The following is a 16455-nucleotide window of genomic DNA, read 5'->3' as shown; positions in this document are numbered from 1 at the left end:
GAAAAAGTATTTTTTTCCCCAAGAAAAGCTATGTAGAGTACAGAGGCAGTAGACAGTAGCAATGTTGCTGTGTAGTGATTCCTAGTAGAGATAAGAATGAAAAAAATCGTCTTAAATTATCCCATTAACTTATTTTAGTGCACGAATTAAGATACAAAGGCTCAGACGGTAAAGCATCTGCCTGCAATGCGGGAGACCCGGGTTCGATTCCTGGGTCGGGAAGATCCTCTAGAGAAGGAAATGGCAATCCACTCCAGCACTCTTGCCTGGAAAATCCCATGGACGGAGGAGCCTGATAGGCTACAGTCCATGGGGTCGCAAAGAGTTGGACACGACTGAGCAACTTCATTTCAATGATGAAATAGTGATACTATGCAGGCCTTGAGGGGCTCCTGGGCACAAGGCTTTTGTGTCCCCCATTTCTTTGACTATAGGAAGCAGCCTTCATTCAACCTCCATGACCTTCCCTGAGTTCAAACAACTGTTAATTGAGGAAGGAAGTGAATGGGAGACCAAGAAGAAAGAGTCAAGAGTAGCCTTGGGGCAAGATCCTGTTTCCCCATCAAAGGATACAAACAAAAATATCTTTAATCTATTTTGAAGACACTGAATCCTCCTCCAGATGGGAGAAGTTAATTAATGATTAACAATGATATGCTGCCTACAAGCATGTAGATCCCAGACCAGCTGGACTTGAAGGTTGTTGGTGCTGACTCCTACTTAGCTCATCACCAACCCATTAGAGGAATGTCCATGAGCTTATCATGCCTTCTTTTACTATAAAACTTGTCACTGTCTTCCTCAAGTTGAGACATATGGGTTTGAGGGCATTAGCCCACTGTGTCCCCCTTTGCCTGGCAAAGCAATAAAGCTATCTTTTTCTACGTCACCCAAAATTCTGTCTCTGAGATTTGGTTCAGCACAGGTGAACAGAGAAGTTGAGTTTTCTGCATCAGTAGCACTGAGAGTAGAGAATGGCTCCAGTTAGAATCCACTGATGTCATCCCTGTTGGTATTTAGGCACTAAGTCACGTTCGACTCTTTGCAACCCAGTGGACTGCAGCATCCAGGCTCCTCTGTCCTTCATTACCTCCTGGAGTTTGCTCAAATGCAGGCCTGGCATGCTGCGATTCATGGGGTCACAAAGAGTCGGACATGACTGAGTGACTGAACTGATGTCCACTGAGTTGGTGATGTTATCTAACCATCTCTTCCTCAGCCACCACCTTATCCTTTGCCTTCAATCTTTCCCAGCATCAGAGTCTTTTCCAATGGGTCAGCTCTTTGCACCAAATGGTCAAAATATTGGAGCTTCTGCTTCAGCAACAGTCCTTCCAGTGAATATTCAGGGTTGATTTTCTTTAGGATTGACTGGTTTGATCTTCTTCCTGTCCAAGGGACTCTGAAGATCTCTAGCACCACAATTCAAAAGCATCAATTCTTTGGCACTCAGCCTGCTTTATGATCCAACTCTCATATCCATACATGACTACTGGAAAAATTATAGCTTTGATCTTTGGCAGCAAAGTGATGTCTCTGCTTCTTAATTCAGTGTCTGGGTTTCTCATAGCTTTCCTTCCAGTGAACAAGTGTATTTCATGGTAGCAGTCACCATCCACAGTGGTTTTAGAGCCCGAGAAAATAAATTCTGTCATTTCTTCTATTTTTTTCCCCTTCTATTTCCCATGAAGTGATGGGATTGGATGCCGTGATCTTAGTTTTATGAATGTTGAGTTTTAAGCCAGATTTTTCACTCTCCTCTTTCACCCTCATCAAGAGGATCTTTCCTCTTCAATTTCTGCCATTAGAGTGGTATCATCTGCACATCTGAGGCTGTTGATATTGTTCTGGGCAATTTTAATTCCAGCTTGTGCTTCAACCAGCCTGGCATTTAGCATGATGCACTCTGCACAGAAGTTAATAAGCAGGGTGACAGGATACAGTCTTGTTATACTCTTTTCCCAACTTTGAACCCATTAGTTGTTTCATGTCCAGTTCTATAAAAACCGTTGCTTCTGGACCTACATACAGGTTTCTCAGGAGACAGGCAAAGTGGTATGGTATTCCGACCTCTTTAGAATTTTCCACAGTTTGTTGTGATCCAGTCAAAATCTTTAGCGTTGTCAATGAACCAGAATTAGATATTTTTTTTGGAATTCCCTTGCTTTTTCCATGATACAAAGAATGTTGACAATTTGATCTCTGGTTCCTCTGCCTCTTTGAAACCCAGCTTCTACATCTAGAATTTCTAAGTTCATGTACAGTTGAAACCTAGCTTGAAGGATTTGGAGCATAACTGTGCTAACATGTGAAGTGACTGCAATTGTATGGTAGTTTGAACATTCTTTGGAATTGCCCTTCTTTGGAATTGGGATGAAAACAACTTTTCCAGCCCTGTGGCCACTGCTATGTTTTCCAAATTTGCTAACATATTGAGTGCAGCACTTTAACAGCATCATCTTTTAGGATTTTAAATAGCTTAGCTGGAATTCTGTCACCTCTACTAGCTTTGTTTGTAGTATGCTTCCTAAGGCCCAATTGACTTCATATTTCAGGATGTCTGGCTCTAGGTGAATGACCATACCATCATGGTTATCTGGGTCATTAAGATCTTTCTTGTGTAGTTCTTCTGTGTATTCTTACTACCTCTTCTTAATCTCTTCTGCTTCTGTTAGGTCCTTATCCTTCCTGTCCTTTATTGTGCCCATTCTTGCATGAAATATTTCCTTGATATCTTGAATTTTCTTGAGGAGATCCCTAGTTTCTCCCATTCCATTGTTTTCCACTATTTCTTTGCATTATTCATTTTAAAAGGCTTTCTTATCTCTCCTTGCTATTCTCCAGAACTCTTCAACCAGTTGGGTATATCTTTCCCATTCTCCCTTGTCTTTCACTTCTCTTCTTCCCTCAGCTAGTTGTAAAGCCTCCTCAGGCAACCACTTTGTTTTCTTGCATTTCTTTTTCTTTGGAATGATTTTGAACACTACCTCCTATACACCCCAGTAGATATGACAATTTAAAGACCAAAATTAGTCCTTCTTCAGGAAAGCAGTGTTATGTTGAAAAAGTATTAATAAAACAGTCATTGGAAGAATCTCATGAATTTTCTGAATGTGGAAATGTCCTGGATAAAGGACATTTTGAAGAGTAACAAAATCAACCACCCCAAAATATGTTTCCTTGGTACAAGATTATCTTAAACTGATTATTTTTACAAAACACCTCTAAAACCAGAGAGGAAGATGCCTTTTTGTAAGGGAAATTTGTATTTATAAATTAAATTTCCATTTCTAAGCGTGTCTGTTTCTGTGTACCAGGAAGAGAAGGCGGACTCTAAACCTTGGGAGAATATTATCACTAGACTAGAAACTGACTTAAACCTGCATAACAAACATTACCCTTGTTTACCCTGATTTTCCTGGTAACTTTCTTATAACTGACCTTCCACACTTTTCTTTCTACTGTCTTTCACTAAAGATGGTATTTTAAGTTTGTGGTTTAGGCCACCTCAGGGAGTTATTTATTTTTCCTGGGTATCTTCTATGTATAGATGAGATAAACCTGTTAGGGAACTTCTGCTTTTTTTTTTTTTTTTTTTCTTGTTAATCTCGGTTTTAACAAAGATACCACTCTAATGGCAGAAAGTGAAGAGGAACTAAAGAACGTCTTGATAAATATGAAAGAGATTGAAAAAGCCACCTTAAAACTAAATATTAAAAAAGAAAAAAAAAACTAAGATCATGGCATCTGGCCCTGTTACTTCATGGCAAATAGAAGGGGTAAAGGAGGAAGCAGTGACAGATTTCCTCTTCTTGGATTCTAAAATCACTGCAGTTGGTGACTGCAGCCATGAAATCAGATGATTGCTTCTTGGCAGAAAGCAATGACAAACCTAGACAGTGTGTTGAACAGCAGAGACATCACTCTGCTGACAAAGTTCCATACAGTCAAGATTATGGTCTTCCCAATAGTCACATATGTTTTTGAGAGCTGGATCGTAAAGAAGGCAGAGCGCCAAAGAATTGATACCTTTGAACTGTGGTGCTGGAGAAGACTCTTGAGAGTCCCTTGGACAGCAAGGAGATCAAACCAGTCAATCTTAAAGGAAATCAACCCTGAACACTTATTGGAAGGACTGATGCTGAAGCTGAACCTCCAGTATTTTGGTCACCAGATGTGAATAGCCAACTCATTGGAAAAGTCCCTGATGCTGGGAAAGGCTGAGGGCAGAATGAGAAGAGGACAACAGAGGATGAGATGGCTGGACGTCTGGATGGCATCACTGATGCAATGGACAAAAACTTGGGCAAACTTCTAGGAGACGGTGAGGGACAGGAAGGCCTGAAGTATTGCAATCCATGGGGTCACAAAGATTCAGACACGACTGAGCAACTGAATAACAACGATCTTTGTTTTAAAAAAGGGATCTCAGCTAAGACCTCAGAAGGGCAGAGGGCAAATTGTTTTTCCTCCTCTACACACTCCTGGTAGAATAATGGCAGGACCTAAGGAGAAGAATGTCAAAAGAGAAGTCAGGTGCCAGGGGCTTTTCTATGACCTCCTATCTACCCAGTGGTTGCACCATTTCTGAGTTTTAGGAGATCATTTTGAATTGGAAGGGAGGCCACTCATGTGTAAGAGGAGGTATGAAGGCAAAGGTGGCTATAAGAGCCCTAGGGACCAGTTCATGGAGACAGGACAGCTGCCTCTGCAGATCAGCAGTGCTTCTTGTGGTCTGACCCATACAATCATATAAGCCATGACCTGTGGGTCACAGGGCTCAACTCTGATAACATTTTCATCACTGTGGCCAATTCTCCCCATATCCAAATGCTCATTCCCAGGACAAGTTAACCAGTAACAACAAATTTCTTACTAGTAATATGAGCAGAATCTTGAGAAGAAGTACACAGGACTTGAGAAAAAAATTATATTGTATACACAGGGTCATGAAAGTAGACCTGATGGACACAGGTTCTTATTACGTTCATTGTATGTATGTGGAATACTGAAATAGCCTAAAGTCAAATAGCAAAGGATTATTGTTTAATTCATAAGATAATCATGTAATTACTCTTTTATGTTAAAATAATAATTTAAATCTACATTTCTTGAATAGAATTTCAAGATGAAAGAAAAAGAATGAATTATAGAAAAATATGTGTAATGTGATCAACCTGAAACAAATTGATGTTCTTTGTATATACATAACAAAAGATACAATCAGAAAGTCTGTTTACCAAAAGAGAGCATTTGATAGAGGGGAGATTTCAGACAGTTAACATTAATTATCTTTGTCCATGTATCTTCATTTCCTAAATTTCTGCATCCTAATATGGATGATATTATTTCCAAAAGAAAAAGACAATAGTGCTGTGTTTCTATGTTTCTCTACCCTATTGCACCCTAAATTCTCTCTTTCATAGTGAGAAAACTATAAGGAAACTTTCTCTCTTTCATAGTATTGAAGGAAACACAAAAATAAAATTAAACAAATTACTAATTATACCCACTACTGAAGAGGAATGATTTAGGTGCACACTCGGCCATAGATTATCCTAAAGCAAAGCACAGCATAGTGAGAGTCAGAATTTGAATGCCAGTAGGATCTCAAAGTACACACTCAGTAACAACATGTGTGACCTAATTAATAAAGAATTGGATACTGTAAGGGATTAGCGAGAAGTTCTTTTATAGTTCTATTGGTCCCTGTCATTATATTGTAGGAAGAGGGAAATACTGAAAATGAGAATCTGGTACCTTAGTTGAGGAACTGCTGGATGTAGTTGGTGGCAGCTTCTGAGGAGTCTGGAGGTAATTCTCAATTGGGATTGTGCTGCATGCTGGAATTCCCAGAACCTGACTCTGCTCCAGGGATAGTTTCATCCTGGGGTCAGCAGTTCTAGTGGTCATGTCTTCTATTTTTCCAACTGAAAGATGTGCATTTTCTTCTTTCTGGTTAATGATTTTCAATATCATATGAACAATAACGTTTCTCTCTTACCCTCCATCTTTCTCTGTATCTGTCTGTCTTTCTCTGTCACAGACACCACAGTATCCACACTCTGCCAATTTTCTCTGGAATAACAAATTTCTCTGGAATAAGAGCACATCTTCTGACACTCCCAATACCTCCCCAGCTTTGCCCCTCACTAGGATTGCAAACTTCTCTCTGCAATGTTAAAACTCAGGTAATTGCAATGTCATTGGTCTGTTTTGGAATTCTGGCTCTACCTCTGTTGCAACTTTACTAAGACAACACTTGAAATTCTATCAGGTTATAATGGTCTCAGAACAACATAGGCTGCATTCATGAACATTTTTACTCATTAAGTCTTTCATTGCCTCATGTATTTACCAAATAAGCAAAATGGTTTCTATCCTCTGCTCTTCAAATCTAGGAAACCCAGGTCTCCATTCATTTCAATGCTCTGTTTGTCAACATACCAGAGATATTATCTCAAATTCATAAACCCTTAGGAGGGATTCTGTTGTCTGCCTAGTCTCTATCAGGCAACCAAATCTTTCATCGCTATGAACAATGCACAAATCCATTTGCAATTTCACCCAGGGTACGAACCCATACATATACAATTTTAGTACTTGAATTTTTACAATTGTTTAAGCCAGGGCAGGAAGTGTTTATGAAACAATGTATCTTGACTATCTCTGGTTTTACCCATGAAAGACTATTTCTAACATTCTACAGTATAGAGGGCTTCACCCGTGCCTCAGTGGTAAAGAATCTGCCTGAAATGCAGGAGTTGCAGGAGACGCAGCTTCTATCCCTGGGTCAGGAAGATCCCCTGGAGGAGGGCATGGCAACCAATCCAGTATTCTTGCCTAGAGAATCCCATGGACAGAGGAGCCCGGCAGGCTACAGTCCATAGGGTCGCAAAGCATCGGACACGACTGAAGCGACTTAACATGCACAGTGTAGAATTGCCACAGTTCTTACCACTTTGAGCATCCATTTAACCAATTCATAAAGTACCAGTTGCTGATAAAACTTTAGATGAGGGACCTGATTAAAATGACTGTCTCTGACATGTAGCTTCTTGATTAGGATACTCTCTCACCTCCCTTGTCACCTCATTTCTTATTAGAAGGCTTGAGAGCCTAGGATATGAAAACAAATCTGAGACATAACATTATCTGATATAAATTTTTAGAGGTAAATTTCAGATATTGAAGCAGTCTATGCTCTGACTGTGGGATCAATATATGCCGTTAAACGCTCACATTTTAGAATTCAGTTAAGCTAGATTTGAATCCTGGAGAAGGAAATGGCACCCCACTCCAGTACTCTTGCCTGGAAAATCCCATGGATGGAGGAGCCTGGTAGGCTGCAGTCCATGGGGTCGCTAAGAGTCGGGCACGACTGAGCGACTTCACTTTCACTTTTCACTTTCATGCATTGGAGAAGGAAATGGCAACTCACTCCAGTGTTCTTGCCTGGAGAATCCCAGGGACAGAGGAGCCTAGTGGGCTGCAGTCTACGGGGTCGCACAGAGTCGGACACGACTGAAGCGACTTAGCAGCAGCAGCAGATTTGAATCCTGGCTCTAATGCTTATTTTCTGCATGACTTAGGAGAAGATTTTTAACCCTATGAACTTCAGCATTTTCATATGTCAAGTGGGATTAACAATAGCATCCTCAGGAGGTGTTATAAAGAATAATGAGATAATGTACACAAAGAACCCATATCTTAAAAGTCTGCTGAATGTATTTCATACATAGAAATATCACTGCATTATTATTTTACAGTAGACACAGGGGTTTCTATTTTTGCTCTGATCCACAGATGTTTCATGCTTAATTCTGGTCTTCTCGATGGAAATCCCAGATAGAGGTGGTATTGGAAGGACTTTATTAAAGAAACTTTTCTATTCACCTCTGCTGCTACTGCTAAGTCACGTCCAGGCAAGAGTACTGGAGTGGGGTGCCATTGCCTTCTCCGCTATTCACCTCTACTACTAATTTAATCACATTGACAAGAGCATCATGATTGGTTTTCACAATCAGTTAAACAAAAACTTCCATCATAGAAGCAGGATTTAAATCCCTAAAATACACTATTTTGGGTGGATAGTATTTAAAAATAGTAATGGATTTTTTTTTTCCCTTGGCTTATATCCTTCACAACTCCACCTGGTTCTTAAATCATGCCAATATGTGGTATTTGCTTTCAGGGAGACACAGCAGTAGGAATCAAAGAAAATATTGGTCTGCTTCTGTCTCTGAATGCCAAACATAGCCTGCATATCACAGAAAAAAATAGTTGGGAGACCCGCTCTTTCCCAGCAGAATGGCCAGATCCTTTTTGTTTCATGCCTCCTATTGAAGTCACTGGGCCCCAAAGGAGAAATGATTGCAAGGTGTTTTTAGGTGTATGAGGCCAAGGGGATAGATGGGCCTCTCTGGGATTCCTATGCTCCTGGGAATTTGGGGGGCAGCAGAATGATTCATATGAAAGTAGAAATGACTATTTCACAAATTTAGGCAGGTGGAACCTTAGAAAGTGTCAATTCTAAGCCTGTATGCATAGAAAAGCAGAGTTGACTTGTGGTGTACATGCATGTCATTGTCACAAGCAGACTGACAGCGGGTCTGAGGTTTCAATGACTAGACCAAGGCCATCTGGACCTAGAGGCAAACAGGCACAGATTACTAGCTCTATCCCATAAATAAAGCAAAGAGAGACTACATGAGGCATTACTAATTATCAGAGTTAACAGTAATAAAAACCATAACATGATAAAACTTGAACAACTATGTCAAAAGAAATGTCTTCAACTGCTATGCTTGGATTCGTATAGCGGGCTTCAGCCTGGGCAGCCTGGAACTTGGGTGACAAACTATTTTCGTGATTTAAATGCTGCTTTGGCCTATTCCTCCGGTCACTTGGTTATTTGCTGCAGGAATAGGTGTTGTACCCCAGTGTGATGGTAACCACAGGGTCATATCAGGACAGAATAAAGGCAGGCGAGGATAGGAGTTGATGCACATGTGTGAGCGCGCTCACTTTTCCATCCTGATCTGGTCTTATCCTGGGAATAGGGCACTTTGAATGAAAAACGCTGCCTGCTGTATCAGTAAACTGAGGATGTTGTGGCCATCAAGCCATCGCATTACAGCTGCCCGCACTGTAAGCCCTGAGGGAACTCAGGATAGAAGCAAAATGCCCTCCAGCAAGCAGTCAACTGCTTCAGCCAATCCTGACGGTGTCCCCTCAGGAGACTCAGGGTAAGGAAGCACAAGATACTGTCCCCAGATAGCTGAACTTTATAGCAAAGGGATTATTTCAGTGAGCCCAGACCCTTGCATCTTTCTGTATATAAAAATGTGTTAAATTTCTTGAGACATCAGGTTCTTTTTACAAACAGTAACATTTGATGTTCTGACTGCCTGGTCTTTGTTACAAGATTCCTGTATAACCTGCCTCCCCGCCCTTGCTTCTTCAGAGCAGCTCTCTCAGAGCTATCTGAGAATCCGTGTCCTCATCTTAAGTCCTCATATTTGTCTGCTGAATAAAACAACTCTTAACTTTTAGATTGTGCATTTTTTCAGTTGACAGGCACCTTATAATTTATATTATAGTCCAGTAACAAATAAAAATGTACATTTATTATAGTTTCAGTAAGTGCTAAAAAAGAGAAAGTAAACTGACCTTTGAAAGCAAACAAGAGGAATACCTAATATATTCTGAGAGTGGGCAGGTATCAGCAGGGACTTGCCCTAGGAAGAGATTCAAGTTCGCAACTCAAGACAAGTGATTTCAAACACGGAAAGTGTCTATGTCAAAACATCTGACCTGAGAAGGAGCACCGGACTTTGAAAATAAACCCTGCCATGTGGTCAGTGAGCAAACGGGAAGAGGGCCGAAGGAAAGTGGAATGTATGAAGTAAAGACACGCTCATTTTGACTTGTTTAGTCATCTTTCCCTCCTCTTTCTATTCAATACAAGACAGTAAACCTCTCAAAATTGGAGGTTTCATGAACTCATGCTTTGGTAAATAGCCAAATTAACAAGGAGTTAGAATAGAGTGGGATCACAGACTAAACACTGATAAATGAAGGAGAAATTATAATAAATGAATAAATGGGAAATTCAATGATGATAATTCTTGTACTTATGTTGTAAGAAGTACAAGGAATGGGATCAAAAAGCCGGTACCTTGATTGAGAAATTGCTGAATTCTCTTGGTAGAACAATTGGAGTCCTCTGGTCACTGCTCACAGTTGGGTACAAGCTGGTTGCTGAAGTTCCTGGAAGCTGACTCTGGTTATAAGGTATCATCTTCCTCTTTACGTCCTTAGGTTTGGTGGCTGTGTCACTTTTTTTCTAGATAAAAATAGATTTTTTTTCTTAGTTCTTGAAAATGACTTTCAAAATCACAGAGAATACAGCATCCTTTGTCTTTTTAAATGTTCAATCTGAACTTTTCAATTTTTTCTGGACTAATAGCACATATTCAGATACCTGTATTACTTATCCTTTACCTACCTCAACTATGATTACAAATTTCACTCTCCAAATACTAAAAGCTCAGACAAAATTTCATTGGTTTGGGGATGGAATCTGGATCCTACATCTGATGCGAACAGGCCAAAGCAAGTAGATAACCTTCCCTGGCTATAAGAGAAGCAAATCTCAGCCCAAAGTTGGCTGCACTTAAGGATGTCTGTTAACTATGACTTTTTCATCAAGAAAAGACACAAGTGGGTTTCTAATATCCATTCTATAGGCTTCTACAAACCTACTGATCTTCTGAGGAAGATTAGTAGGAGAAATATGGACTCTTGTGACTAATAAGAACAATGACAACAACCACAACAAAACCACAAATTTAAAGTCCCCTTATCTAGTTCTGTCTTCAAGTGGAATGTGTGGGGTGGTGGTGAAGATATAGACTGAGTTAGAGGGCAACTTGGGTCTTGGGTAAGAAACTGTGTTAGAGATTGTGGTTTAAATCTTGCCCTTGCCTACCCTTGACACTTATCTTGGGGGAATCTTTTCCTTCCCATTCATCTCAGACACATGCTCCGTAGTTCCAGGTTTCATGTAACCCAGAGCAAAATAAAAAGCAGGTTGGGATAGAGGTTGATGCCTACAGCTGTGGACTCACTTTCCCACCCCTGTCTTGTATTCCTTTTTGATAGAATACCTATACTCCAAGATCATTGTCCAGAAGAGAAGAAAAACAAATTTATTACAGTTGTGATACATACTATAAAGGAATAGTAAAGGATTCTGTAACGGCAATAAAAAATGAGACTATCTATAAGTTTTGGGGAGGGTTGTCTCAGTGAGGACATGCTGAGGAAGGAATTCAGGCTGGTACCTGATGGTTGAATTAATTTAGCCATTAAAGCAACATGAATCACGAATGCAAATCAAGGAATTAGCCTGTGTGCAAACACCTGACATGGGAAGGAGCATAGAGTGCTGAGAACTAATCTAGAGGTGCAGTTAAGAGAAAAGAGGTGAAAGGAAACAGAAATGTTGGGGATAAACATACCGTTATATTCCTGTCTAATTGCCTGGCGACCTCCATAGGCCCGTCATATTTGTAAGGTCAGCAATTATTCATAAATGTAAAAATGTCCAAAAGTCCAAGGACTTAGAATACACTGAGGCCTCAACATTTTTTTAATTCATTGATTTAATTGGCCTCAATATTTTATTTGATAAGTTTTTGGGTGATTTGATTGCATAAAGAAGTTTGTATCTAGGAAAGGAATACTGAGAGATTCTTTCGGGGTCATGAGTATTCTTATAATATATTGTAGGGAGGGACACATATTAGGAACAGGAAAATGGTACCTTGGTTGAGGAACTGCTGGATGGCTTTGATGGAGGCATTTGAGGAGTCTGGAGAAGGCCCTTAGTTGACTCTATGCTCGTTACTGACGATCCTGGAAGCTGACTCTGCTCCTCGGTTAGCTTCATCCTCTTAGATTCATTAGTTTTCGTGGTTTTCTTTTTCTGAAAGTAGGATTTCCCCTGCCTGGTTAGTAGTTTTCAATGAGAAATGAAATACATCTTCACTACTGAGAAAATTAACTTTTTTATTACTAGATTCTAGTTATATTCATTCTAATTAATCTCATTCTCTGTTGCCCATTTCTCCTCCTGCCCTCAATCTTTCCCAACATCAGGGTATTTTCCAAAGAGTCAGCTGTTTGCATCAGGTAGCCAAAGTACTGGAGCTTCAGCTTTAACGTCAGTCCTTCCAATTAATTTTCAGGGTTGACTTCATTTAAGATTGACTAGTTTGACCTCTTTGCTGTCCAAGGGACTCTCAAAAGTCTTCTTCAGCACCACAATTTCAAAGCGTCAGTTCTTCAGCACTCAGACGTCTTTGTGGTCCAACTCTCACATCTGTAGATGACTACTGGAAAAACCATAGGTTTGACTATAAGGACCTTTGTCGGCAAATTGATGTCTTGGCTTTTTAGTAGGCTATCTAGGTTTGTCATAGCTTTTCTTCCAAGGAGCAAGCATCTTTTAATTTCATCGTTGTGGTCACCATCCACAGTGACTTTGGCACCCAAGAAAATAAAGTCTGCCACTGTTTCCACTTTTTCCCCATCTATTTGCCATGAAGTGATGGGACAGGATGCCATGATCTTCATTTTCTGAATGTTGAGCTTTAAGCCAACTTTTTCACTCTCCTCTTTCACTTTCATCAAGAGACTCCTTAGTTCCTCTTCACTTTCTGCCAAAAGGGTGATGTCATCTGCATATCTGAAGTTATTTGTTTCTCCTGGCAATCTTGATTCCAGCTTGTGCTTCATCCAACCGGCATTCTGCATGATTTACTTTGCATATAAGTTAAATAAGCAGGGTGACAACATACAGCCTTGTGGTTCTCCTTTCCCAAATTTGAACCAGCCCCTTGTTCCATGTCCAGTTCTAACTATTGCTTCTTTTCCTTCATACAGTTTTCTCAGGAGGCAGATAATGTGGTCTGGTATTCCCATCTCACTAAGAATATTCCACAGTTTGTTATGATTCACACAGTCAAAGTTGGGGAGGGATGGCAGTGACGGAGAGGGATGGCATGCATGTACAGCAAGGGCTGTGGGACAAGGACTTCCCAGGTGGCACAGTGGAAAGAATCCGCCTGCCAATCCAGGAGATGCAGAAGACACGGTTTCAATTGCTGGGTCAAGAAGATCCCCTGGAGAAGGAAATGGCAAGTCACTCCAGTATTCTTGCCTGGAGAACCCCATGTACTAAGAAGCCTAGTGGGCTACAGTCCATAGGGCCACAAAGAGTTGGACACGACTGAGTGACTGAGCATGCACACAGTCAAAGGCTTTAGCATAGTCAATGAAGCAGAGTTCAAAGTTTAAAGTGTTAATCACTCAGTCATGTCCAAATTTTGTTGACCCCATGGACTGTAGCCCACCAGGCTCCTTTGTCCATGGGATTCTCCGGGCAAGAATACAGAAGTGGTTTGCCACTCTCTTCTCCAGAAGATTGTCCCTACTCAGGAATCAAACTCAGGTCTCCTGCATTGCAGGCAGATTCTTTACCATCTGAGATGTTTCTTTTTATTAGAATTCTCTTGCTTTTTCTATGGTCCAGCAGTATTTGGCAATTTGATCTTTTGTTCCTCTGAATTTTCTAAATCTGCTTTGTACATCTGGAAGTTCTTGGTTTACATACTGCTGAAGCCTAGCTTGAAGGATTTTGAGCATAATCTTGGAAGCATGAGAAGTGAGTGCAATTGTACAGTAATTTGAACATTCTTTGGCATTACCTTTATTTCAGATTGGAATGAAAACTGACCTTTTCCAGTCCTTTGGCCATTGCAGAGTTTTCCAAATTTGCTGGCCTAATGAGTGCTGCACTTTAACAGCATCATCTTTAAGGATTTGAAATAACTCAGCTGGAATTCCATCAACTCCTAGCTTTGGTTATAATAAGGCTTCCTAAGCCCTCTTGACTTCACACTTCAGGATGTCTCACTCTAGGTGAGTGACCATACCATCGTGGTTATCTGAGTAGGCTTTGGCAAACTTTGGTAAACTGTTTTCCTAATATGATTGCTGTTTTAATATACTTCTAGAAGAGGAGTAATGATTCCATATTTCCATCAATCAGAATTATATTATATAAGTTAAAGTGCACAGTAGTTCAGAAACATAGTGGGTAGTCAGTACCTATTAATTTACTGACTCTGAAACTCATTTTCACTTTGCCCCGGTTCCCCTTTTCTCTAATTCTTCTATTTACATTGAGAAATGAATAAAGAACTAAGAGCTCATAAAAAAAAAAGCCATAGTAAAAACTCCTTCTGTGGGACCTTAGCCATCCTACCTTCACAGGTGTATCCTTGACTGATTCGGATCCCAAAGCTTCATTTGCGGTGGATGTGGATTGCCCAAGACTGGACGTATTCTGGTTTTGTGCTGGAGTTGCTCCTTTTGCCTTGTTTTTCTTTATAACTGATGTCATAAAAGAGAACATGGTAAATCCAAAGAAGCTGGTCGAGATACATGAAGCACCTTCAACAGTGTTTCCTCTCAGTTCCTGCTGGTGGATCTGGGTATGGCTGTATCTACCTCTACTGCATTAGCCTCACTTGGCCAAAGGTGGCCAAAAGTAGCAACATAGATACAGATTCTGTCTCAAACATCCTCAGTGGTTTCCTTTCTTGTCCCCTGTACAACAAGCATATTCATCCTATCCTCTGGACTCATCTATCTCAGTCAAATCCTTTTACAACTCTCATTCTTTATCTTCCTCTTAATAAACTAAACTTTCATGATGCTAGTCATGGGTCAACACCTATAGAAGATCTATTTGAACTACTGAAACCAAAGAAGGAAAATGTAGTCTAACTTGTGATGCGACAAAATGGTGATACTGGATTCCGCTTTTTCAAATATGTTTTCTAATCTGGTGGTTTTATAAGAGGTGAGTTCTTCACATCTCTGAGAGGTAGGTTTTTGCTTAAGTACTGTTTCATATTTATTTCTAGAAAGTATAAAAATGATGAAGTAAATGTGATGATAGAGCATGCACATTAACTGATTTAAATACTTCAAAAACCTACATGTTCTAACTTTGTTTCTTCATTGTCTAAACTTTCTAATGCATGGAAGCCTCAGACTTTCTCATCAACTCTTAGTATTTTCTTTGCCCACACCCCCAAAATACACCCTCTAAAACACATCAGATCTCTTTGTAGGAAACACATCCTCTAAGTTGTTAATTCTTGGCATCTAAAATGCTACCATTGTCATGGCTGCTGAGTCTCAAGTTGGGAAAGAGAGGTCTAAACTTTGACCAATTCAAGGTCAAAGTTGAGGTCAGTGAGAGAGAGTGAGAAATAAGGGTTCTTCCAGTTACCTTTTAACTTCTCCTTTCTAAGAACTTTGGCAAGGTCTTTAATTTCATCTATTTCTTTGACCAACTCTATTAGCTTGTCAACACAGTCAGGCCCTCGGAACTTCAATTCCATCAAGTCAGCAATTTTAACTCTGTCGTATTCATCTTGCATTTTTCTAGTCAGTTTTAAATCGTGGGCCAGTAAAGACTTAATCATGTTAAAACATTTGTCACTGATGTGCTGAAATCCTTTTAGCAGGACAATTTTCTTGTAGTCATTCCCCATCTCTCAAATTAGGGATGTGCCTACAAGAGAAAAATAACATATAGTGTTATACCTTTATATAGACCACAAACTGGAGTGGAGGGATGGTTTCAGGATGATCTGAGCACATTACACTTATTGTGCACTTTGTTTCTATTATTATTATGCTGTGATATATAATGAAATAATTATATAATTCACCATAATGCAGAATCAGTGGGAGACCTGAGCTTGTTTTCCTGCAACTAACTGGGGATTCCCAGGTGGTGCTAGTGGGGATTCCCAGGTGGTGCTACAAATGCAGGAGACATAAGAGATATGGGTTCAGTCTCTGGGTTAGGAAGATCCCCTGGAGGATGGCATGGCAACCCACTCCAGTGTTCTTGCCTGGAGAATCCCATGGACAGAGGAGCCTGGTGGGCTATGGTCCATAGGGTTGTAAAGAGTCAGACATGACTAAAGCAACTTAGCACATTAGTACATAGATAGTCCCATTTGGAAGTGATGAGAAACAGTGACACTCAGAGTGTGTTGCTTATTCTCAGTCTACTCTGTAATCTCATTTTGGTTCTGGTCACTGTAGAAAACTCTGCTCCACAAAGATAGGATGTTGAAAATGGAAGCAGGATTTTCAATGCTTTTGAGGCAATCTCCAGATATTCCACCAGAATGTATGGAGATTTGAAGTTTGGAGAAGGGCATGGCAACCCACTCCAGTAGACAATTCAGTCTGGATTAGGTACCAGGGTGACTCATTAATCCTAACAATAGTGCATCAATATCTTCTGCTATTTCATCAGCTCATCCAGTTATGATACTAGCTGAAAGAAGAACACGTGTC

The 16455-nt window shown here is 40.2% G+C and overlaps 1 protein-coding gene across 1 annotated transcript in view; it reads right to left on the bottom strand.

Annotated features, from left to right (window-relative positions):
• The window catches only part of LOC133238774 (gamma-interferon-inducible protein 16-like), a 46419-nt gene that overhangs the window by 12182 nt on the left and 17782 nt on the right, over positions 1-16455 (bottom strand). The window contains exons 2-6 of the mRNA XM_061402248.1: positions 15371-15655; positions 14336-14463; positions 11831-11992; positions 10181-10348; positions 5761-5955 (exon numbers count right to left, since the gene is read on the bottom strand). Of these exons, the coding sequence (XP_061258232.1) occupies positions 5761-5955; positions 10181-10348; positions 11831-11992; positions 14336-14463; positions 15371-15635 (918 nt within the window). The 5' untranslated portion in view covers positions 15636-15655. The remainder of the gene's footprint in view (positions 1-5760; positions 5956-10180; positions 10349-11830; positions 11993-14335; positions 14464-15370; positions 15656-16455) is intronic.

The sequence above is a fragment of the Bos javanicus genome, chromosome 3 (assembly GCF_032452875.1).
Source record: "Bos javanicus breed banteng chromosome 3, ARS-OSU_banteng_1.0, whole genome shotgun sequence".
Classification (NCBI taxonomy): domain Eukaryota; kingdom Metazoa; phylum Chordata; class Mammalia; order Artiodactyla; family Bovidae; genus Bos; species Bos javanicus.
This window is presented reverse-complemented; position numbering and strand designations above follow the sequence as displayed.